The sequence below is a fragment of the Manacus candei genome, unplaced genomic scaffold (assembly GCF_025592945.1).
Source record: "Manacus candei isolate 608988 ecotype Guabito, Panama unplaced genomic scaffold, ASM2559294v1 h1tg000050l, whole genome shotgun sequence".
Lineage (NCBI taxonomy): Eukaryota > Metazoa > Chordata > Aves > Passeriformes > Pipridae > Manacus > Manacus candei.
Window position 1 is genome coordinate 20,626,465 of NW_026138098.1, and position 22,844 is coordinate 20,649,308.

The following is a 22,844-nucleotide window of genomic DNA, read 5'->3' on the forward strand; positions in this document are numbered from 1 at the left end:
GGCGCGGGCCGGGGGCGGGGCCGGGGCGGGCGGCGCTGGACGGGGCGGGCGGCGGCGGGCGCGCAGCTGGAATGGGGCGGGCGGGAGCGGGGCGCCCGGTGCAGCTGGCGGGGGGCGCCGGCCGCCCGCCATAAAGTGAATGGCCAGGGTGAATGGGAGGCAGTCGGCCGGCGCCCTCCGCCTCCGCCCTCCCCGTGAGCAGCGGGCCGGCAGCGAGGCGCAGAGTGGCCGGGCAGCCGGGGGGATTTACTTTCTGACAGCGGCAGAGCAGCCCGGGCCGCGGGGCGGGGGTCAGCTTCGCCCCTCTCTCAGGATTAAGGCCGCCCAGCCGAGCCCTCATCTGGAGCCGCTGTAAGTGCCTTTCCGTCCTCAGCCTTCCGGGCGGGCTTCTCCCCTTCTTTCTCCGTGAGCCCCTCCATACTAGCCCGGCCGGCCATAACCTTTTCGACGCTGGCACAGGGTAAGAGCATCCCCAGCGGGGCGGCTCGGCGTTCCCTGCCCGGCAGCACCGGGGCAGCCCCACTCCCGCGCGGGGCCCGCCTTCCGTCGCCTCCCCGGGGGGCAAGGGGCGGCAGCCAGGTGCGAGCGGGCGGATCGTGCCCTGCCTTGCCGTCCAGAAGGGGTCCCGGGGCTCTGCGCGGTGCAACTGTCCCCCGTCGCTGCGGGGAGCGCTGCCTGCCCGACAGGGCGCGGCGATTCCACTTATAGGGCCCGGCGGCCCCCCACTCGCCGCCGCCGCCGGGTTGCCGCAGCCCCGGCCGTCCCCTCGAGGCCGTCGCAGGCCCCTTCCCAACAAGCGCAGCCGGAATCTCTTGCCGTTACTAAACTTAGTCATTTTCCACTCGGGCGAGCGGGGCAGGGGCTGTTTAAATTAGCCGGGGCTCGCTGTAAATAACGGCGCTGCGGGCTGCGGCTCAGCTGTCTTCAGGGTCCAGGAGAGAAGGGCGCGGAGAGCAGAGGCGGGGAGACGTCGCCGGGGAAAAGGAAGGCAGCCCGACGGCTTTTGGACAGTTGGATAAATGATATTTATGTAATGGGCTAGCTCCTGTTTACAGCAGAGCCGACCTCCCTGTAGCGCCGGGAGAAGGCGAGCCGGTCCCCGCGGACGGAGGGAACCTGCCCCGGGACGCCGCTGGCTGCGGCGCGCCGGCGGAGGGGGTGCCGGGGATCCGACCGGGAATAACAGACCTGGTCGGGCCGCGGGGGCGGGAGCGCCGACCCCGGCGGCGGCTCTGCCGGGGACATCGAGCCGCCCTGGCAGAGCGCAGCCGCCCGGCGCTGGGAGTCTGCGGGCAGAACCGGCGGTCGGACCTCTGGGCGTTTGCACGGGCTCTCCCGCCTCCCCGGCGCCGGGGACACGGTGCAAACTGGCGTCCCTCCGCCCCGCTGTTGCTTGCGAAGCCCGGTCAACTGCAGCGGGCGCCCGACGGAGACCGATACCGTCCGCTCCCCCGGCTATTCCCCGCTCAACGAGTGCGGCTCCAGGAGAAGGGCCAGCCCGCCAGCTCGGCACCCCCTTGTCCTTTCCCCCGACCTCCTCCTCAGAGCGGGAGTAAGGAACGGGTTCGTCCCGCGGCCTCGGCTCTGGCGGGGGAGGGCGGCCGAGGCGGGGGCCGATGCCCGCGCGTCGCCGCAGCTGCTGGAGCGGGCTCGGCGAGGGGGGGGCGGCGGGCCCGGTGCCGCCGAGCGGGACACACCTGTCGGCCCCTCACCCGGCGCCCCCGCGGCTGGACAGCTGAGGGGACGAGCGGGGAGGGGGCTGAATTCCCCCCTGGCAGCGCCAGGGCCTTGCGGAGGCTCTGGAGGGAGTTGCCGCAGCCCCTCCGTCCCTGCTGGGGTTGGGCAGCTCGAGGCAGCGGTCCCCTGACCGCTCTGCGCCCCTTTCCCGCCCGGCCCAGGGGGTTACCGGCTGCAGAGCTCTGCAGCGCACGGGCGGCCACAGAGGAACACGCTGCTGCAGGACGCCAGTGCCCGGCAGAGCTCGGGGGGGTGAGCACCTGGCCTCCGCACCCGGCTGATGCTTCGAGCTGGCAGCGCAGGAATCAAAACTAGTCTGTCATCTACCTCCCCGTTCCTTCACCTGAGAGGGAGGCAGCTTCCCGACCGACGGGCCCACGATCTGTCCACTTTCTAAGTGGAGTCTAGGGCTGAAGGCAAAGAGAGGAATTTGTCGTCCCCCAGACAAGCTTGTGGGTCTTCCACCCATGGTCTGTGACCTGGAGGATGCCAGGGATGAAATGGCTCTATCCCCTCTACAATTTCGGGAGATGCTAAAAGCAACTGCTCAGAAAGGTGTCTTTCAGGAGTCACCTCTGTTCCTGTCCTACCTTACAAAGACAGAGAAAGGATCACCTTTTTGGCGATGGGATCAGGGTCTCCCTGGCTCCCGGCACCACCACCCAAGCCCCTCAGTCTGTTGGTGAGCCGAAGGGATGAGTGTTTGTGCAGGCTTTGATGGTGCCTTGCTGAGAGGGACAAAGGAGCCTGCGGGTTCCTGAGGGACTGTCAGCATGGTAGCTGCTTTCAGTCTCTGTAAATGTCTGCTGAAGTGGAGTAGGGTTTGATTATTATTATTATTATTACTATTATTATTATTATTATTTTACATTAACAAATTGTTGCACCATGCCCAGTACTCCTTACAAGGAACCCTCACAAGGGAGATGTCTTTCCCTGACAGCCTGGTGAGGAGTCTGGGCGAGGGTGGTGGTTTTCCTGCTATTACTGTAATTACTGAGTTTACCTGACCTGCAGCCCAGGTTCTCCCCATGAAAGCCCACCTATGTTCCTGAGTTGTCTCCTGTCCAAGACACTAGTTTAAGAAGCAATATCAATCTCTGTCAGAGAAACTGTTTCAAGCCTCACTTAATATCTATTGCACTTCTATAAGGGCTTAATTCAGGCAATTAATAAATCTGCAAATTGTGATTGGATTGCAAAAGCATTGGTTAATGTACCCTACAGAGAGGTGGCAAAAAAGAATGGCATCTTCCCTCTGTCAGATGCTACCCAAAACCTTGAGATTGAGAGGTGAGGCTGACTTTGGAGACTGCCAAAAAGAAAAAGCCAGAAACCTGATCTAGGAGACCGCTCCGAAAGGAAGATGAGATGAGCTGGGGACGTGAGGTCTGTCTCGTGACCTGGCACATGTGCCCTGGCTTTGGGGACAGGGGAGGTACCTGGGCTGGGAACGAAGTCCCAGATGGGGAGAACTGCTGGTTTCATGCTATGCGCCCTGCATCAGGAAGGCAGCGGGATGAGACTGTGGGGTTATGAAGGGAGGAGGGTCAGAAACAGGAGGCTGTGGCATCGCTGAACAGGCTTATCTATTTCTCTGGCTGTTTAAAAATGGGAGATTGCTATTTACTTACGGCCTGATGGCAGAGGGGGCAAAGCTCTCTCTCTTGCTGTGGGCCACGGGGGCTGAAGGCATTAGGCTGTGCCCAGGCCGGGCATTTGCTGTTGGCTGGGGAACAGCCTCCACCAGCTGGTGTTGAAGTTACACTGAGGCTGTAGGAAGAACCCTCTCTTGTCAACACCCAGCTGAAATGGGCTGGGGTTTCAGACAGCTGGAGAAAGAAGATTTCTGAGGCCGGTCCGCCACACTTCCCTTCCTCCCCTTTGTGTGCTGCTCCCCCTTGCCAGCACCCCTGCCCTCCTCCCACCTCACCTCTGAATATTAATGCCTCTGGCAGATTGGATAATAATGTGACTGGGAATTGAATGAAGCTGGTTATTAGCTCTGGGCTTCCTTGGGGCATTTAAGGGAGTCCACAGGCTGATCTTGGAAGCTTGGCAACACAAGGGACCAAGGCCAGACTCAGCACAGAGGGGGTTGCTTCTGTGGGAAAGGTTTTGCTTGAAATCCTCATCTCCCTCTAGCCCCAGAGGAGGACAGGTACTGCAGCCTAGCCAGAGCTACAAATTCCTGTGGGATGGTTAGCAGTGGATCCGTTGGTTTTCAGCAAAAATTAACTATTAAAACTTGTTTTCAGGAAGGAACTAGGAGATCTATCTGGGCAGAAGCTGAGAAACATTTCTATTATGAGGCTTTGAAAAGAGATGGAGTGTCAGAGTATTACCAAGCAGATTCAGGAAGGGGGCAATCCTCTGCATATGAACAGGAAATTTCCTGTTGATTGGCAGGGTACAGGTTCAAGCTCGCAGCACTCGCTTCTGAAGAGCTGCACCGTATGATCTCTCTTCTCAGGAGCCTCCTAGCCTTTCCATAGGTGGATCTCTGGATGCTGTATCATGAAGGGAAATATCTCTGTTGAGCAGAGGAGAAACTGAGCTCTGGCAAAATTAGTTGATTTGCCCTAGAAATACAGTCTCTGTTCCCAGACCCTCAATCTGATGCTCTTTGCTATCTCCTAAACCGCGACTCCACCAGAAAATAAACATTTACACACTGTTGAATAGTGCAAAAGAGGAGGGAAACCAGAGCCGGGTTTGCAGAAACTGCTATTAATTTTGTCCATCTCACTTTTCAACTGTTCAAAATGTTCAGAGATTCATTAATAGGGCTGTAGCAGCTACTAGGGATCTCAGCTGATCCCCAGCCTGGGGAAGCTTGGTCCTGCCTGAACTAAATTAACCCCTCAAAATCACCATAAGAACTACTGTGATTAAGACACCGGTTTGTAAACCCCTATCAAACAAGTTCCACAATCCCAAATCTGAGAACCTAAGAAACTCTGGCGGGAGGATATAGTACATATGCCACTCTAGATCTCATAGTCCTGGTTCTACAGGCTACTCTTTTTAAATAACTACATTTATTTGCTACTTGGGGAGCTTCAATTGTGTGGCATGGGCTGGAAGGCTCAGCACCTGCAAAACCTGAAAAACTACAAAAACAGAATAAAATTAACGACTGGAGAGTTTGTAGTTACTTTCACCTCTCTCCCTCTTCGTTCCTTCTTGCCATCAACCTCATCTAAAGCCGAAGCATCCTTCCCACCACCCATTGTCTCTTCTCCCCTTCCAGTGCTGCCATTTATGCAAGTCTAATTTTCTTTAGAAAAGCTGATTATAAATGACCATTGTGAAGCCTGAGGATTTAACTGTAAATCAAGTTGACCTGTCTGCATGTGGACATTTTTATTTACTCATTTTTTTGAAAAGCAAATAAACATAGAATCCCTCCCACATAAAGCAGCTCCCCACTTAGATTTGAACACACTTTAAAAGAAATCTCTTTTGTTTTAGCCATTTTTTATTTCCTGTTTGTTTCTGAGCTTAGACTTGACAATGAAAACCACATGAAATTCCCTTTTTGTTCCATCAGATTTATTTTTGGTGCCACAATATCCCAACTTCCAGTTCTACAAGTTGGGATTTTTTTTTTGTTTGCATTTACTGCAAGGCTATTTCTTAAAGCAAATGTATGGAGGTTTTCTTTCAAAATAAAATAAGTAAGAATTTCTAGAGGACTGGATGTATCAGGATGATTTAAAAAAATTAGATCTTTATGGTAAATTAATTGAGCTGTTGAGGTCAGTATTGGTATGGATCCATAACCTAACCAGGGAGAAATACCAAAGTAGAATATGCACTTTTGTGTCCCATTTAAAAGGGTTTCACAGCTTGATATGTGTTGGGTAGTTTTTAATAACGGTGTTTAAAAACACCAGTGCCTGAGCTCAGATACGCCCTAGTCCCGGGCCAGGGTGGGAGGCTGGAAAGCCGTTCCCTCCAGTTCCTCCCTGCAGGAGAGGTTGCTCTCAGGGTGACAGGGGGCTGGGCGGGCAGAGGCATTTCTTGCTGTACGGCCCCGTTCCTGGAGCAGGCTGCCCCGTCGGAGGGAGGTGGCAGGCGGCAGCGTTTTGAGACGGCTCACATCCCTCTGCCCCGTCCCTTTTCTCTCTGAGCCGCTTTGATGGGATCGCCCGAGGGCCAGACTGGCTGAGTAATTAGGGCTCTGCAGCTTCCTCTCCTACCCGCCCAAACTGCTTACCTCCCAAGGCTCCGCATGGGATGTGGCCTCGAGCAGATGGAAAAACTAAGGATTTGGCGGGGGAACCGGGGAGGGGAGAAGGAAAAAAAAAATAAAAGGAGAAGCAGACTTTGTACCCTGTCCTCAGGCAGCACACTGCATTTCAGGATCCCCAAAATCAAACCTCTTGTTTTTGCTGCTTGCAATGTCTGTCGTGCCTGTGGATTTGGGGACACGGGACATTTCGCCACGGCCCCGGGTGGGGCACCTGGGCGAGAGGCTGCGGGAGAGGGTCTGCCAGCCCCCCCTGCTTGCCCACCCGCCCTTCCTCCTCTTCGCCCCCGATGCCCACGATGTCACCGGTCGCTGCGGGTGCACGGCAGGAAAATCCGGCGATCCGCGGGCCCGATCCTGCCAGATCAGACCCCGCGCAAAGCGCTGGAGGATCGGCCCCGACAGTGTTTGCTAATCGCCTTCCTCGGCCCCTTCAAACAGTGTCTGGGTAAACAGGCTGACCTTCGGGGCATGTTGCAAGGTCCATAAAGCCGGAGTTTGTGGGGGAGCAAGCTCCAGCATCCCTCCCGGAGCCACCCGCCTCCCGCCCCAGCCCTACCAGCTGCAGTATCGCAAGGAAGAGGGGAGGAGGGATACTGCGGGCTGAGATCATCCGCTTGTTTTATTCACAGCGGCCTTCGTCCTGCAAGGGTCTTCCTGCCAGAGAGCTTTAAAAAAATTTAAATATAAATTGCTTGGGGGGAAAAAAAAAAGACAAATCATCAGGAAACTTTACAGTCAGACACAGCAGACATCAGCTCCCTCCCGCGCTGTGGGTTTGCGCTGTGAGACAACACATCCTTCAGAGAAAGCCAGACGTTTCTAGGCTCTTGTTGCCTTAACCAACAGAGCTGCTCTTTGGCCATGGTGGCTGGTGGGGACATCATGGCACTCCTGGCAGTCATCCCTTCTCCCTTGGCAGCTCTGAAACCTTCTGGGCTCTGACAGGTTGTATTAAAACAACAATCTAGCACCACCCCTCCAAAAAAAGCTTCTTTCTAGCTGCCGATTTTGCCAAGTTTTGTCATAGAACAAATGTTTATGATCAAGTTGAACTTCTCCAGAAAGGATTTCCAGCAGAACTGCTGATGGATGGCGGACACTGGCAGTTCTACAGTGCACCAAGATCAGCCAGCCATAAGGGTGTGACATGCTGATGGCAGGGGATCCTTCCTGACCTTCAACCCTCCCGCATCACCCGCTTGATTAGGGGCTTTCTTAAGCATGTTTACTAATTGTGAGAATCATTTACATCTTCGATAAAATCTGAGTCATCCACTGCCCCCTCCATCTGCATACAAATCTACTGACAGCAGCTGGAGTCACAGAGCTCCAGTCCTTGATCTTGCTATCTGGGCCTCCCTAAAATGGGCCAACTTTACAGCCACAGACTCTGCCCAGCTTCTGCAAGCACAGCCCCCACAGGAATTGGGCCAGTTTCCTTTGACTGCCAGAATAATTAGTCAAATTCATGCAATCGCCCAAATAAATACAGCAACACATACCGATCTGCTGATGCCAGGCCCTGGTGGCCTTTGCTGCTGCAAAGGCCTTTGCCTTTGTCCAGCCCTGAGGTGCAGGCAGGCTGCCTGCGCCTCTCATCCCTGTCCAGGATCCTGGCTTGCAACTGTCTCATCTCGCTTCTGGCTCTGCAAGAGTCCCTTGTCTGCTGTGGCTATGCAACTATTTCTCATATGCAGACACAGGCAGATCCCTCAGTGGTGGCATGGGTTGCTTTGGAGCCAGCTTGATGGGGCTGCGGGAGTGGACAAGGGTAGGCAGGGACGAGTGGGGTCGGCGTGTTCAGGCCAGGCCAACGCTTTAGCAGGTCCTTTGTTTTGGTTACAAGATTTTCACAGGCAGAACTTCTTACTGAAATCAGTCTATTTTTCCCCTTCCCTAAAACAAAGGGATTAATTTCCCTGAAGGACTTTTCTTACCCCATAATTGCAGACCATGCCCTCACTCCCAGCACTCCTGCACTGTGGAGCCGCACCGCGCCAGCAACTTTGTGCGATCAAAATTTGTTTGGGCAAAACTGAGTCTTTGCTAATTTATTTTGTTCCAGATGCCTAACAAACAAAATAAGCCATAACAAAGTGTAGCTTTATTAATATAGCTGTACAGTCTGTCAGAAAGAAAATCCTAGTCCTGGTTTAGAGAGCCGAGGTGCCAAAAGCCCCATAGAGGCTGAGCGTCCAAGGGACATTGGAAACCCAGCTGGACACAGCAAGACCTGATGTACAGTGCTTACAAGAATGCAAGAATTATGAATGTTTAGTTTAGGGAAAAAAACTTTGCAGAAAGTATGGCAGGACTTTTTCTTCTGTGCTAGGATTAGAAACTAATTTTCAAATTTTATGCGCTATTTCAGAAACTATCTAGGTAGGCTAAGGGCAGCACTGAGGTCCACAGATACTGATGCAAGTAACTTGCCTTAAGCCAAGCCCAAGCATGTTGCCCTGCCTCTGCAGAACCCCATGCTTCAGCTCAGCAGGGTCTGCACCAGTCTGGGGGCCACAGACACACCCACTGGGGAGAATGATGCACCATGTACAGGGCATGGTGGCATCAGGGCACTTCCACGGCGCAGGAGCACAGTGTGGCCCATCAAATAAGCGAACGGGACACATTCCATTGTGGGCTTTTTTTTGCTGTGGACATGGGTATGGAGCTGTCAATCCTTGGGACATTTCCATTGTGATAATCCTCCGGAATACAGGCAATCTATTAACTCTCTGCTGCCCAGAGCATAAGTTTCAGCCATCACCCTCCTCTGCAGCTGGAGGTTCCTGTCAAAGTGAAGGAAGTGAGTATCTTGCTCTCACGTTTCAGGCTGCCGCCAGCCCCGGGGAAATGCATTAGGCAGTGTCCAGCAAGGCTGGGCATTTCCCTGACACCTCTTATCTGAGGATCTGAAAGCACTTAAAGGAATTTTGCTTCATTACCTTCACCGGCTCAGATATGCTCATTAACATGATTTCTGAGATGAAGGATAGAGTCCCAGAACAGTCAAGTAGTTTTACCTACATCATAAACCAAGTCAGCCACAGCACCTTACCCTCCCACCTAACATTATTGGAATCTTCTCCACAGAGCCATGCACGCAATGAGAAACAATCTGAACCCCCTTGTCAGAGAGCCAGCCTGTGCTGCCAGCTGTGGCTAGGAAGCCTGGCAGCAAGGGCCCGGGGCTGCTGCAGTTTGCATGGCACCATGCACTGCTGGCAGTGCTCTACAACCCACAATGTTTGTGGGGCAGTGCCAGGCAACTTGTTCTGACAGTAAAGATACTAAGTGCCTCAGGGAGCTTTGCAAATTCCTGCTGATGGGAGGAATAAACCCCCCAAATCATGTTCCAGGCTTCAAAGCAGCATACACCACTATGAAACCAGTGCCAGAGCTCAGGGGTTAGTGCCCAGCTGCAAGGACTAAATTGAGAAATAAAGTTTATTATAACCTGTGACTCAGCCCTTGCTGGAGGTCAGTGATCCACTTCTGAGTGTGCACCCGAAAGCACTGCTCAGCCAGCCTGGGGCTGTGCACAGCCTGATGTTTTTGGAAGCAGGCAGCTTGGCTCTCCTGTCCCATAATGGCCCTGTGCTCTGGGTCACCAGTTAGCTGCTGCTGTTTATCTTGCAGTGATTAATGGTCATTCTCGGTTCCTGCTGCAATTCCATTAAGATTAGGGTCTTAAAGCTACACTGAGATGTTTAGCAGTGGGTGACCCATAGTTATATTTCTATAATCTTGAGGAAACAAAGATTAACTCTTGTCCCGCATCCCATACTTTTTGCTTTCTAGCAGCAGGGAAAGAGCCCTTTGCAGACAGTGCTGGTGTTGGCTGGCAAAAAGACTCTCAAGTTACTGAGCAATTCATGTGCTGTGCAGGTGTAACACTTGAAATCCCAGCCTGCAGGCACTCTGATGACACCATTCCCTGAACAAACGCATGTATCCAGAGAACAAAACGCTCTTCCAGGCAGGAACAGGCACAGCCTCAGCCACTTCCTCTTTGACAGGGGGCAGAGGAAGAGGCAGGGGCTGTTTCACCTTAGCTCAGCCCCTCACAGGGTCCAAAGTACAGAGGCAGATCATCTTCCTGAAAATGTGCAGTTAAATAGGGTCCCAAATATTTGTCTCTGCTAAAAGTAAGCCAGCACACAGGCAATGTGAGCATGGGAAGAGTGAAGCAATCAGCAACGCTCCATCAGGAACTGCAGATTCCCCCCAGCAGTTTGAATTCTGCGATTGATGGAGCAGGAAGAGACAGCTCTGACCCTAAGAATCTAGTGTAACATCATACCTTCACCTCAGGCAATGGAAGAAAGAAAGGACACTTCCCTCCAACTGATTGTGGAGTGCCTTTCAGCCTGAGGGATAACCCTGAACTCTTTGTGGAGATCAGTGATTCCAAACACAGAATTCAGCTACCTTGGCCCTGTCCGGAGGTAGAGGCAGTGGAGGAAGCTCACAGGTCCACAGGGCTGTGCTGATCTGCTGGAGATAGGCCAGCTTAGGGCTTCCCTCCTACCCTTGGGTCACCAGTGGTCTTTGTGCTGCTGCCTAGGGACCTGAAGCATCAGGTCCCTGCTGAAGCACCCCTGCAAACCCATGGGAAGCCAATACAAGAGACAGCTTTTCCCTCCAGATCAACCTGCTGAAGCAAGTTCAGCAGGTAGCCTGCTCCCCAATGGTAGTGCAGAGTGTCAAGCAGCACACACTTGTCAGTCTGAAAGCAGCTCTCAACAGGCAACATCCACATCACAAAAGCTGTATAATTAGCCTTACCTGGCTTGAAGTTAGTCATTATGTTTCCTTCCTGCCCTCTCAAAAACAAAAACCAACCAAACAAGCAAAGGCTTCTTTGCTACCAGGTGATGGAGCAGCATGATACTGAGAACCAGTAGAGGGGTCACAGGGACCCTTGTTTCTTTTTTTGGGTAAACAAGGTTGCCCTCCTCATGTAGGAGTGCCCTCCTCCCACCCCAGTAGCCCTGGCTTGGGCAGCTGGGAACTGACACAGATATAGAAAGGAGGTGAATTTAAAAGGAGAAAAAACCTCAAGCCAGAACTGCTCTCCTGCTCTCCACCATGCCTGTGGAGCAGGGATGGCAACTCCCTCTCTGGCTGGAGGGTCTTGCACAGGTGGCCTCAGCACCTTCACGTGGGCACCAAGGGGAGGATGCACACAGGCAGTGAATGGAAGAAGAGGAGTGTTTGTTACGAGTTTGCGAACGTTTATCTCAGGAGCAGTAACATATGGCGATGGAAAGAGTTACAGGTGCTGGAGCAGGCTGGGAGTCATGGCTAGTTTTACGAAACTGAAACCTCTGAGCAAGCCTGGCTGCATGGTGCTGGTACAGGAGCTTTCCCTAAAGAAACTGTTCTTTTATGTTAAAAGAAAGTGAGATGAAGGCTCAAATGGAGATGATAAGTTTGATTTTATCTAAAGATGTTTTTGAGGTGCCAATTTCAGTAACTCCTTGAGACCAGGCAAACAACTTAGTAGAAATGCCACAAAGGTTTAGCGTTGACTTTCTTAATGTCTCTGCCTAGAGTTAGATCTAGCCAATGTGGAAGAAAGCTCCTTTATTTGAATCCAAAAGGGCTGTATAATCTAGAATAATACCTACAGCCTTTTGTGTCAGTAGCATGAGGTTACCTTTGGGTAAATACATTGGTACCGAGCTCATGTGCTCTCCCCATCGCAGACTTTTCCTGCTGTTATAACCATGGTGAGCAGATCCTCCCCTCCCTTTGCTTTTGCTTCTCCATGACCTCCTCACAGCGAACTGAGAAGGCTTTCCTTGATGCCACCACATATGGCACATGCTATAGGTTATGTAATTACAAATATACATACATCTCCTCTTTGAAATCCTCCTGGTTTTAAATTCAGTTCAGAAAGCAAACTTATGCTCAGCCACAAGTCCCAGTTTCATCTTGAATACTGGCCACACTTTAATACCAGTTTTAATCTAGGTGCCTACTGTATCTCTGAGGCAGGCCTAGCATGCTGTGTTGCATCCAGCAGCTTGGATCAACCTTGCAACTGCTGCGCTGGTGCAGTCAAGAATGGGACATGAATTTTCAGTAGCGGGACTGGGTCTCCCTGAGCACTGTACCTTGTGTTGTCTTTTACACCTATGGAACCAGCTGTAAGATACCACTCCCTGTTCTTAATATTTTCCCTCTAGTTCACACAGATGAAAGCAATGCAAGATGTGCAAAAAAAAGCATACAGGACCCTGCACAGAAGGACACTGTCCTTGAGTTACAGCAAGACAGGAATCTGAATTCCTCCTTAAATCTGGTCCAGTACAGAGTCAAGCCCTAGAAGAGAGGAAATTGTGCTTGACAGATGCAATCATATGCAAATGGCTGTAGAAGAGGGGAAATTATCATCTACAAACATTGGGCAGAAATTCCATCTGCTGCAGCCTCAAGAAGGGCTCTTAATAAATTCTGAGACAGCAAAGTGACACACATCTTAATCAAGACTTAATCCATGGAATTAATTCACTGTGCGTTTCTGCATAATTCTGAGAGTAATGCTAAAAGCCATGGCAATATCAGCAGCAGATGGACTCCCCCTACTCCATGCAAAGGTATTAAAGAAAACACAGCCCCTGTCACATCACTTTGTGTACGTACACATGGCAAAAAGCAACAGGGCTGTGCCCTGCTGCTGCCAGCAGCTTAACACAGCCGGCAGACATCAAAGGTCAGGCTCGCCACGAGGTGGAAATGGAAACCAGCCGCCTGGCAAAGATGGAGCCCTGCCACTTCTCTCCCATAGGAGAGGAGAAGCCCAGAGCAAGGCAAAGGTCTGGGAAACAGCACCAGGGCCCTTCATTAGATGCTGCTTCCAGAGAGCAGTGACTGAGGCTGGTGTTGAGACAGATCCTCCAGTACCTGGGAAAGGCTGGGAGTGGAGACCAAGTGTAGGGGAGGGCAAGAAAAACTGCTAGGGGGTTTGTGAGTGAGATCAGTTGCAGAAGAGAGCCAGATAACCATTAGACATGGCTCCCTGCCCTCTCACCGCAGTCTGGGAAGCACGCTGCAGGTATGGGGATCAGCCTTGCCAAGGGCCCTGGCGGCAGCCTTGCACAAATTGACAGGAGGCTTTAGACAGCTCTGAAAATACATTCTTAGTCACTGTCATCCATCTCCAAAGGAGGTGCAACAGCTATGTGATTAATCTCTTGTTTACATGTCTAAACACTAGCACAGTCCAGACTGCCTTCAGCACGCTCCCTCCCTGACCCGCATGGATTTGAGGGGCTGAGCAATCCTTCACCACCTAGAATCCAATCTTTACAACTGACCTTTGCATGCAGTTTGGAAGTCCCAAACACCTGGTCCAAACCTCCCTAAACTCAGGGGTCCCAGATCCTGGCACAGTGCATTGGCTGCTGTTATGTTTTAGAGGGAGCGGATCCCTAGCCGGGAAGGTGAGGTATCAGCTGGAGGTGGCTGAAACTTCAGAAGCTGCTGTGGTCCCCTCCAAGTGATCCAGCCTTCATAAACCATGCACTGGTGACAGTGCAACATCCTGCATTTGCCAGGGTTATGATCCAAAACTCAAATTAAGGGCCAGCACAGGGCCAGCTCACCTTTCCAAGGGGATGTGGCCAGACTTGGAGCACTTACTGCTTCACATCTGCCTCTTCATGAGCATCCAGTGTGGTCCAGAACAAAGTGGTACTCTCAGCCGAGCTCCTCTGGGCAATACAGGTGGAGGGTGGAGGGGCCCGAAGGAAGTAAATGAGAGAATAATCATGAGAATAATTGATCTTGAGACAGAGAGGTGAGGAAAGAGGTGGCAGAGGAGTCACAGTGATTCCTGCAGTTGTGTGGAGCAGCATCACCAGCTTTCCAGTTGGAATGCTTTCATCTAGGGGAGATGCCTCACCAGTACAGAACAGTCACTTGAGGGGACGTGGGGAGCCTTCAGTCAGGATGACCTAAGGTTGGAAGTGAACTGCTTCTGCAGCCAGGATCACTAGTTCCCAGGCACCCAAGGGCATGTAATGTGATTCCTGTGTTAATTCAGGTTCCAGAGGCCCTTATGTACCCCAAAGGAGTCCACTTACGCTGCCTGGGTCCCTGCTTGTAGCAGTGGCTGTGCAGGCAGATGTGCCTTCCTATCAGTGCCAGGCACAGGAGTGCTTTTCTTTTGGGATGTGTGCATGTAGTGCTCTCTGGACAGCTTTAATTGGGCTTGACCAGCTTGTGGAGAAGCAAGATAGAAAGAGGGCAGGGAGGATGGGAGAGGTGGGATGACTGGGGAAGGTGCTAACAGCCCTTGGCTGGCCCAGAACCACTTCCTCAGATCTCCATTACACAGCATGCTCCCGGCGTTGCTATTTCAGTCTGAATGTCACCTATAAATTGGAGGCTCTTTCTCTGAAGGCTGCAAATAGAAGTGTCACTAGATGATCTTTGATTTATAGAGAAGCTCAGCAGAAAGCCAGGTATGTCCATTTTCCAGCCAGGAAACTCAAAGGGGTCCAAGGATCACACAGGGATCGTTTACTTTTCCCAGACCTTTCCTCAAGGGTTGGCAAGTCCCTGCTGGAGGGTGTGGGGAGAGGTCACACACATAGATTCATCTCCCTGATCACCCTGTGACTGCTGTTTTTCAGATTCCTCCTCCTCTACCACCCATCCCTGCCCCATGGATTTCAACCTTCTGGCAGACGCGGAGGCTCGCAGCCCAGCCTTGTCTCTCTCGGACTCTGGAACTCCTCAACACGAGCACAGCTGCAAAGGGCAGGACCACAGTGGTGAGTGCAAGGCTCAAGAGGCATGAAAGACCCTGACCTGTCATTTTGGGTTGATCTGGTTCACCAGTGGCTTGCAGGAACCAGCTGCAGGGCTCCCAGGGATACACGGAGCTTCCTGTTGTACCGGGAGCCAGCACAATGCTGTAGCAGCACGGCTGTCCCAGCAAGCAGGGAGAAGGCATAGGGGTGCATATGGTAATGACAGCCATCAGGAGGGCAAGAGCATCATTCCAGCCATGGAGTTGCCTGGCCCTGGCTGCAGGTAGCCACTGCTCACAGAGGGCACAGCCCATGGCAGGCAGGAGCCAGGCAAACCAGGTCACAGCCCAAGCAAGATTTTATTGTATTTGCCTGAACAGTATCCCCAGAGCAGTAGAGTTCTCCCCACAATATAGGAAATCTTATCCAAGGCACAGAAGGCTATACCTAATTTTAAACTGCCTTTTTTTTTTTTAACTGTTTAAATTGTTTAGATTTAAACTTTCAATGCTAAAGGTAAACCATGGGGTGAACTTCCCAGGTTCAGGCAATAAGAAAGAAAGGAAGCACTGTCTTGCTCCTGCTTTGGCTGAAAAAGCACGCTCACCTGTGCCTTAGTGCAAGGCTCTGCAGCAGGCTGTTGCTCTCCCCAGGAGGTGCCTCTGACCATTCCCAAAGGCTGAACAAACCCCAAGTCTGCTGCATTCTTTATCAGGCTCTGAATAAGAAACATCACCATTCATACCTGTTCAGAAATCAGCTACCAAATGCTATGGCTTCCCCTGGATTTTGCATCCATCTGCTCCATCCCTTGTCACTCTGGATGTGTCAGGACAATGCAAAGCTGCTCCTGCTAGTGCCAGCATGAGGGGAGGTGAGGGCTGGGGACAGCCTACTGCTCTTCGTGTAAAGCCTCCAGGCTCACCCATGTGCAAAAGCTAATGAGTATAATGATGCAGATTAACATTCCCCAGAGTAAGTATCATGAAGGGAGTTACAGTGGGATAACTATGGTCAGAGAATCCACCTGCCAAATTCCCCAGTGTACTTGTACCTTAGTTGGGCACATCCCCAAGCTCAGTGGCTCCTCGTCAGCTGCTTTGGATGCATGACAGCGTCTCCATTCAAGTGGCCTTCCCAATCAAGCCCACCCTGGCATGCCACAGAACTGCCAATTTAGGCGCTGACTTTTTTTTCCATTAGGCATGAGCAGCTAATTCCAGCTATGACCACAGTCATTTCATTGAGTGGGCGAACGTGCACTAGATTTATTCCACAGCCTATTCTGGGGTGACAATAAATACTGGATGCCTGGCTACATCATTCCTCACTGTCTTAAATGGTCTAGAAATAAAATGGTTCTGGGAGGTGAGTGTTTGTTAGCTCTACCTGCACGCTGAGGCTGGCAGCTTGTGCCTTTGCACCACAGGCTGATGGGAGCCACACACCAACAGTGTCAGGCAGAGCAGAGCTGGCTACTGAGGGCTGCCCAGGACAGGACAGGGCTGCACTTCTGGCACTTCCTCAAGAGAGCAGCCTCCCTACTTCTCTTTGGCCCTGTTTCATTCATCCACAGAGTAAGAGATCCCGAGGAAGTGAACACAAACCTTGCTTGTCTGAGCTCAGCTCTCAGGGATCTCAAGTGTTCTCTGATAGTATGGCATGGTTTGTGACACCCCGTTCTGTTGGTTTCATTAGGCAGCACAGGTAGGAGGAGAGCAAGGATGAGGAGCGAGGTGGGTAAAGAACTGCCCCACATTCCCCCATACTGTGCTTCTCAGCATGGATTCAGGGCACCCACATCCTTTGTGTGGGCTCCCTTCTTTCTCTGTATTGCCACGTTGCTGACCCCCACTGCAAGTCAAATCTCTGCCCCATTTACAGAGAGCACTTCTTCCTTGCATAGAGAGAAAGCAGAAAAGATGACATTCCCTATGAACAATGCTCAGAAAGAGCCACAGGTAGCAGGTATGGAAACAAAGAGGACAAGATGAACTTGTAACTGCAGGAATTTTTCCAGGCTCAAAGTCAGGATTCCTACTTCTCCTTAGACTTAACAAGATTTATGAAAAGCTCTACACCAGAAGGCATTGAGAAGATGAACTGAATACCAAAGCAAGATACTTGGTGATCCTTTCCACCCAGATGCAGCCCGTAAGCCAGTGCTACCTTCATTCCATTCTCCTTCCCTCTCGGTATAGTTTCTTCCTGCGTGAAGAAGGGCAGTCCTGAGCAGGAGCTCCTGATTAGGGCACAGCCTCCTGCTTCACAGCAGCCCCTTTGGAAACAAACATTTGTCAGGGACTGGTGAGAACATATCGCCTGTATGCATCAGGCTTCTAATTAACCCAGGCTCAGCAGATGAACAAACAAACCAAATGTTGTCAGTTCTTCTGTACTGAGCCATTCCTAATAACTAGCTCAGATGTGGTGGTATCACTCCCCTTTTAATGTTTTGGAGATGGATAATGCATGAATCTCCCTCTTCCAATACTAGTTTAGAGCATTCAGCTAGAGAAGTCAGATTTATATCCTTGTCAAGAACCACTATCAAAAAATTCACTTTAAGAGCATGCATCCAAGAGTCCTGCTGAACATGGGATCCCCACACAAAGACGCTCATGGAAATGAGAAGAGTACCACAAGACCACAGTAAGCTCTTTAGTTCCACTTTTCAGTTCCTATGGCTTTGTCTGTTTCAAGAGTGCACTGTGACAGTTCTTGTACAGATACACCCTGGATGGAAACACAAGCTGGTCCTGGCACTGGGAACAGGACATGGCACCTTCCTGCTTGGAAGAACCAGCTTACATCCTGCTGCTATGAACAATGGCCATCTCACTCTCCTTGCATTCACAATCCTGCTGGTGGATAGCATTTGATGTGCCACAGAAGGAGAGTTGGGTGGTGAGGAGCCTGTGGGGAACCCACATTGCTTCAGTCAGTGCAAGACGTACCCACAGAAGCAAACCTCTGACCACACTCAGGCCTTCCTCTGCTGAGAGCGAGCACCCCTTCTGCAAATGCTCCTGTGACTCCAGCATTGCTCCCTTTGGAGAAAGGCAAGTACAAGGAGGGTTTTCCAGGAACAGCAGGAAGATTTCTGAATTAACAGGCTGTCACAGGAATGGGGTAGCAGCACCAGGTTCCTGAGACAGGAGCATCTTGAAGGGCTGGGCTCCATTAAAGCACCTGCTGTTAGAGCAGCACTGCCCTGCAGCAGAGTCCTTTCTCTGGTGAGGCTGAGATGCTTTTAAGTTTCCCCCTTATGCCCCATAAAAGCTAAACGGAAAAGATGGAGCCTATTTTCCAGAGCATATCCATCTGACTTGAGGAATCCTTTTTCTCCTCTCTCAACTGTATTCCATGCTACTGTTTTCTTGCCTCTCTGCTTTTCAAGGGAATGTACCAGATGCCTTCATGCTCAGATTTTTTGTGGACTTTGAATCCTTTTAAGCTTTCCACTCAAAGAATCACAATCAAACAAAAATCTGAATTTCAGCAGAGTGATGTCAGGATTTTTTTAAAGGTTTTTCTTCTAAGTGAAACAGTTTGAGACCTTATTTGCAATAATTTTTATTTAGTTTAGCTCTTTCCCACTGTAAAAGGACTCTCCTCCTGCTGAAGACCTGATTTTAAGTTGGAAATACTTCACCTCGCTTCTAGATCAGAGGTAGGAGGAGTTGAACATCAGAAATTATTTGTTTTCACTGGAATAATTTTCTCCTGTGGTGACTCGTTGTGATTCTCAGCAGAATTAAACACAAGCTAAAGCTTTCTTCCATCATAAAAAGAAAATGTCCCATTTGAGCACTTGGGCAATCTATGGAGGACAACTACAGAGAAGACGCTTATGTTTTCATTCTGCCCCTGTTTGCAGAGTACCAACAGCATCAGAAGGGGCTGTGGCACAGGGAAGCACCTGGCTGCCCACCTCCAACCACGGCAGCCCAAAGCTCAGCACTGAGACATTGTCTCAATGCCCAGGGGGAGGCTGAGCTGTGTGTTTCGGTTAGATACCAGTGTGAACGCTGGAAAGTTTTGAGATGTTCATTTAAGGGGCAACAAAATGAAAGACATTGCTTCTAGGAGAGGAGTCTCTGAGTGAAGAGACAGGCAGAGGCAGGAAGAAAGAGAGATGCTGGAGTACTTCGTGATAAGGTCTAAGAGAGGCTTTTTCCTACTTTTTAAAAATCAAAATATGTGCACCTAAGTAAGAAGGTAGAGGAGCGAGAAGGGAGCAAGGGTGAAAATTTGTGTTTCTCAGGTTTAGTTAATTGAACAGCCTCAACTTGCTATCATTGGCAATTTGCCTTTTCCCATCACTTGTCCACAGCAACATTACTGTGCCATAAACATCAATTTCTCTTCAGTTTTTCTAGAGGACACCTTAGGCAGAGACTTTTAAGCAGAGTAAAAACCTGCTAACCTGGGTAAGTTCTGCCACTATCACCCATGTGATAGCGACAGATGAAAACCAGAGACTGGAAGTTTGGAAAATCTAAATCCAGTCACTTGGAAGATAATATCTATTATGGCAGTTAAATGATGGCAAGCTGTGCTGCATCAAGGGGCCATTGTTTTTGGTGCAGGGTGGATGCCTGCTCACAAGGACAAGGGAGGGAAATGGGACCATAAGTGGTGACTGAAGTGGAGGGGGACCTCACTGAGCCTGTACTGATTGCTCCAAGGATAGGCTCCCCAGCTGCATCCAAGCCCTCAAGTTAACTCAGGGGATCTCTCCCATTTTTTTATTTCTCACACAGACACCGAGAAGTCCCAGCAAAACCAGACGGACGACTCCAACCCTGAAGACGGCTCGCTCAAGAAGAAGCAGCGGAGGCAGAGGACGCACTTCACCAGCCAGCAGCTCCAAGAGCTGGAAGCCACTTTCCAGAGAAACCGTTACCCAGACATGAGCACCAGGGAGGAGATTGCAGTCTGGACCAACTTGACAGAGGCACGAGTCCGGGTAGGACAGCAGCTCTTCCACCTTCCTGGGCCTGAGTTTGTGGGGAAGAAGCTGGCTGTGCTACAAGGATAAAGCTGTTCCCAAATCAGGAAAGGAATTGGGAGCACTAGGAAATTTCCATTTTGGAAACACCTCACCAAACTCTACACTTGAGATTTGACACATCGAGCCACAGACGTATCACCCCATGCTGGTTGTGCCTTCCCCACCCAAGGCCACCTTGCCATTACACAGGAAGATACAAAGCCGAGGTTCTGCCCCACAGAGCACCACCAGCTGGCTGCCTCGGCCTAGCAGACCCCTTCCTTGCAGTGCCATCATTCCCCAGCCCTAGCCTTGCTGGAGGGCACTCTCTGGGGTTCACAAACCACTGTCCAATCACAGGCATGGTATGGCATTGCTCCAGCTGGAATGAGAGCTTCTCCCTGCTACTAGAAATATGAGTTGGCAGCACCATGAATAGCCTTCCAGCAGCTTCCATGCTCTAGGAAGTTATATTGTTTGAGCCCCTCCAACACTAACAGATTTTCCTGTTAGGAGACAGACTTATAATACCGCACCCTAAGCTGGTCCTGAAGTAAAGTAAAAACAAGAGAGGTTATTTCCTCCATTCAGCAGCTCTCAAGACACATCCCCCAAATACTTTGCTCCAAGTCACACAGCCCCAACCCCACCTCCTGGCTTTGGTCACTTGGAAATACAAGAAGTATTTCCCTCTCTTTTCCCCATTTAAAGGCATCTGTTTATTGAGTGAGGTGGGTTTTATTCTGCGTGTTGTGAAATGGCGGTGGTTGGAATTTGGTCTAGGTGGTGATTCTTGCTGGGAGATGACCCTGCAGCCCAGACAACTTACTGAAACTCTGTCCTGATGTTCAACCTCCCAGCTCCCTGGGAGCATCCCTGGCCCTTTGCTCTGGGTTTGCTGGGCAAAGAAACCAGGGCAAGGCCCCTTCCAAGGACAGCCCAGAGTGATTCCCATGCCCTCCTTCTCTATCTCTTGCAGGTCTGGTTCAAAAACCGCAGAGCTAAATGGAGGAAACGAGAGAGGAACCAACAGGCTGAACTGTGCAAGAACAGCTTTGGAGCCCAGTTCAATGGACTGATGCAGCCTTATGATGACGTGTATTCCAGCTATTCCTACAACAACTGGGCCACCAAGGGGCTCGCCACCAGCCCGCTCTCAGCCAAGAGCTTTCCATTCTTCAACTCCATGAATGTCAGTCCCCTCTCCTCCCAGCCCATGTTCTCCCCACCCAGCTCCATCACCTCAATGACCATGCCTTCCTCCATGGTCCCTTCTGCAGTGACAGGAGTACCAGCCTCTAGCCTCAACAACCTGGGAAACATCAACAACCTGAACAGCCCGAGCCTCAACTCTGCTGTCTCATCCAGTGCCTGTCCTTACGCCTCAACAGCCAGCCCCTACATGTACAGGGACACATGCAACTCCAGCCTGGCCAGCCTGCGGCTGAAGGCCAAGCAGCACGCCAACTTCACCTACCCGGCAGTGCAGACGGCAGCTTCCAACCTGAGCCCTTGCCAATACGCTGTGGACAGGCCTGTATGAAGGGCTGCCCTCTGCCAACCAGGGACTTGACCTTAGCCTGACAAAAGGAGACCTTTAGCCCTACAACAGCGTACGTCCTGCAGAGAATGAGAGCGAACATGAGAGCGTAAGAGGGAGAGGGAGAGAGAGAGAGAGAGAAGTGAGCAGGCAGACAAACCTTTACAAAGATTTGTCTATCGTATGGTGAATTTTGACTGTCTTTCCCCTTCAAAACCCCTTCCCTTCTTGCCTACTAAAACTCCTCCTCCTCCATAAAGAAACCAAAACACTCTACTGGAAGCCCTAGTGGAGACATAGGAGCCCCAACATGCAGGGTGCCTGACCCATGGGTGGCAGAACCAAGTATGTTTCAATCTTCCCCTCCAAACTCCACAGGGGTGAGCCCCCCAAATCCTTGGAACAGCATGGGCAGACACACTTCACCCCTGCAGGGCATAGCCAGAGACAGGACAATGTGGGTGGTGCCATTTGGTGCTTGGCTGACCCATTTTCTCTGCACATGTGCAAGACTTCAGTTAAAGATATCTTGCCCATTTATTTATCATAAGGATAATGAAGCCAGTAAGGAAGCCTTGTCTCAATTGATTGGCATCTCTCTTTATAATGCATATATACACATGGCCCTTCAGACTTGAAGTCTTTAGGAGCTGGGGGTTGTAAGAATATAAAATATGTGTCTGTATATATATCTTATATATATGCAAATACATATATAGACATTAAAATATGCTTTTTTGTTTTGTATGTGAAATACCCTACAAAGTAGACCTTAAAACCAAAAACCCTGTAAAGGAAGCACATTCACTGAGGCAGTGTCCTGCCTGTCATGCTTTACTGCTTCAGTCATTTCCAGTCAGACACAAACACTGTTGCCAGTGTACATCCAAAACACCCCTTTTTGCAACCATCAGCTCCTCCTTGCACATCTCCTTCCCTTCCCTTCTCCAAATCCCATTTCCAAAAGAGATAATAAAATAAAAGTTGGCACAATCCCTTTAAGCTTCTGCTTGTCTGGTTATTGAGAGCACAAACCTGCATCTGAAGATTTTTAAATCAAGTGCCATCAGCCTGGCAAGAGTGAGCATCTTTAGGAGCACTAGCATGAGGCAACCCAAGCTGGAACAGGGGCTGAGTTTTGGAGGAGCCAGTTTCATCCATTCAGTGGATGAAAGATATGCCCGACTATGCAGAGCAGAAGGCCAACTCCAGTACATGTTTCTCACTATTTCCTTTGGGAGCCAGTGGGGAAAAATCAAGACTTAGTTTAGGTACTGATTTTTCAGTCTGAGGCTTTCTATGGAATTAACATTACTCCAGACCACTCTGATTTCTAAACAGGACAAACCCAGTCAGTACCCACACAAGGTAACTAGTACATGCCAGTGTGTGTGGCCAGTGGCTCTGCAGGCTGGCCTACTTGTCTCAAGTTTCTCCTTCCCAGTGCTGCACGGAGATGATGTTGTGGTCTGTCTCTGCAGTCAAAGGTATTGCACCATGTAGGATCCAGACCAGGTGACAAACCACACGCCAGCTCTGGGCTGA

The 22,844-nt window shown here is 50.9% G+C and overlaps 1 protein-coding gene across 1 annotated transcript; it reads left to right on the forward strand.

Moving 5' to 3' along the window:
* Positions 1 to 92: 92 nt before the first annotated feature.
* On the forward strand, positions 93 to 22,301 carry PITX3 (paired like homeodomain 3). The gene is made up of 4 exons (XM_051800169.1): positions 93 to 351; positions 14,644 to 14,784; positions 19,530 to 19,735; positions 20,739 to 22,301. Exons 2-4 carry the CDS (start codon positions 14,676 to 14,678, stop codon positions 21,300 to 21,302), a joined length of 879 nt encoding a protein of 292 aa, XP_051656129.1. The 5' UTR covers positions 93 to 351; positions 14,644 to 14,675; the 3' UTR covers positions 21,303 to 22,301.
* The last annotated feature ends 543 nt before the right edge of the window (positions 22,302 to 22,844 follow it).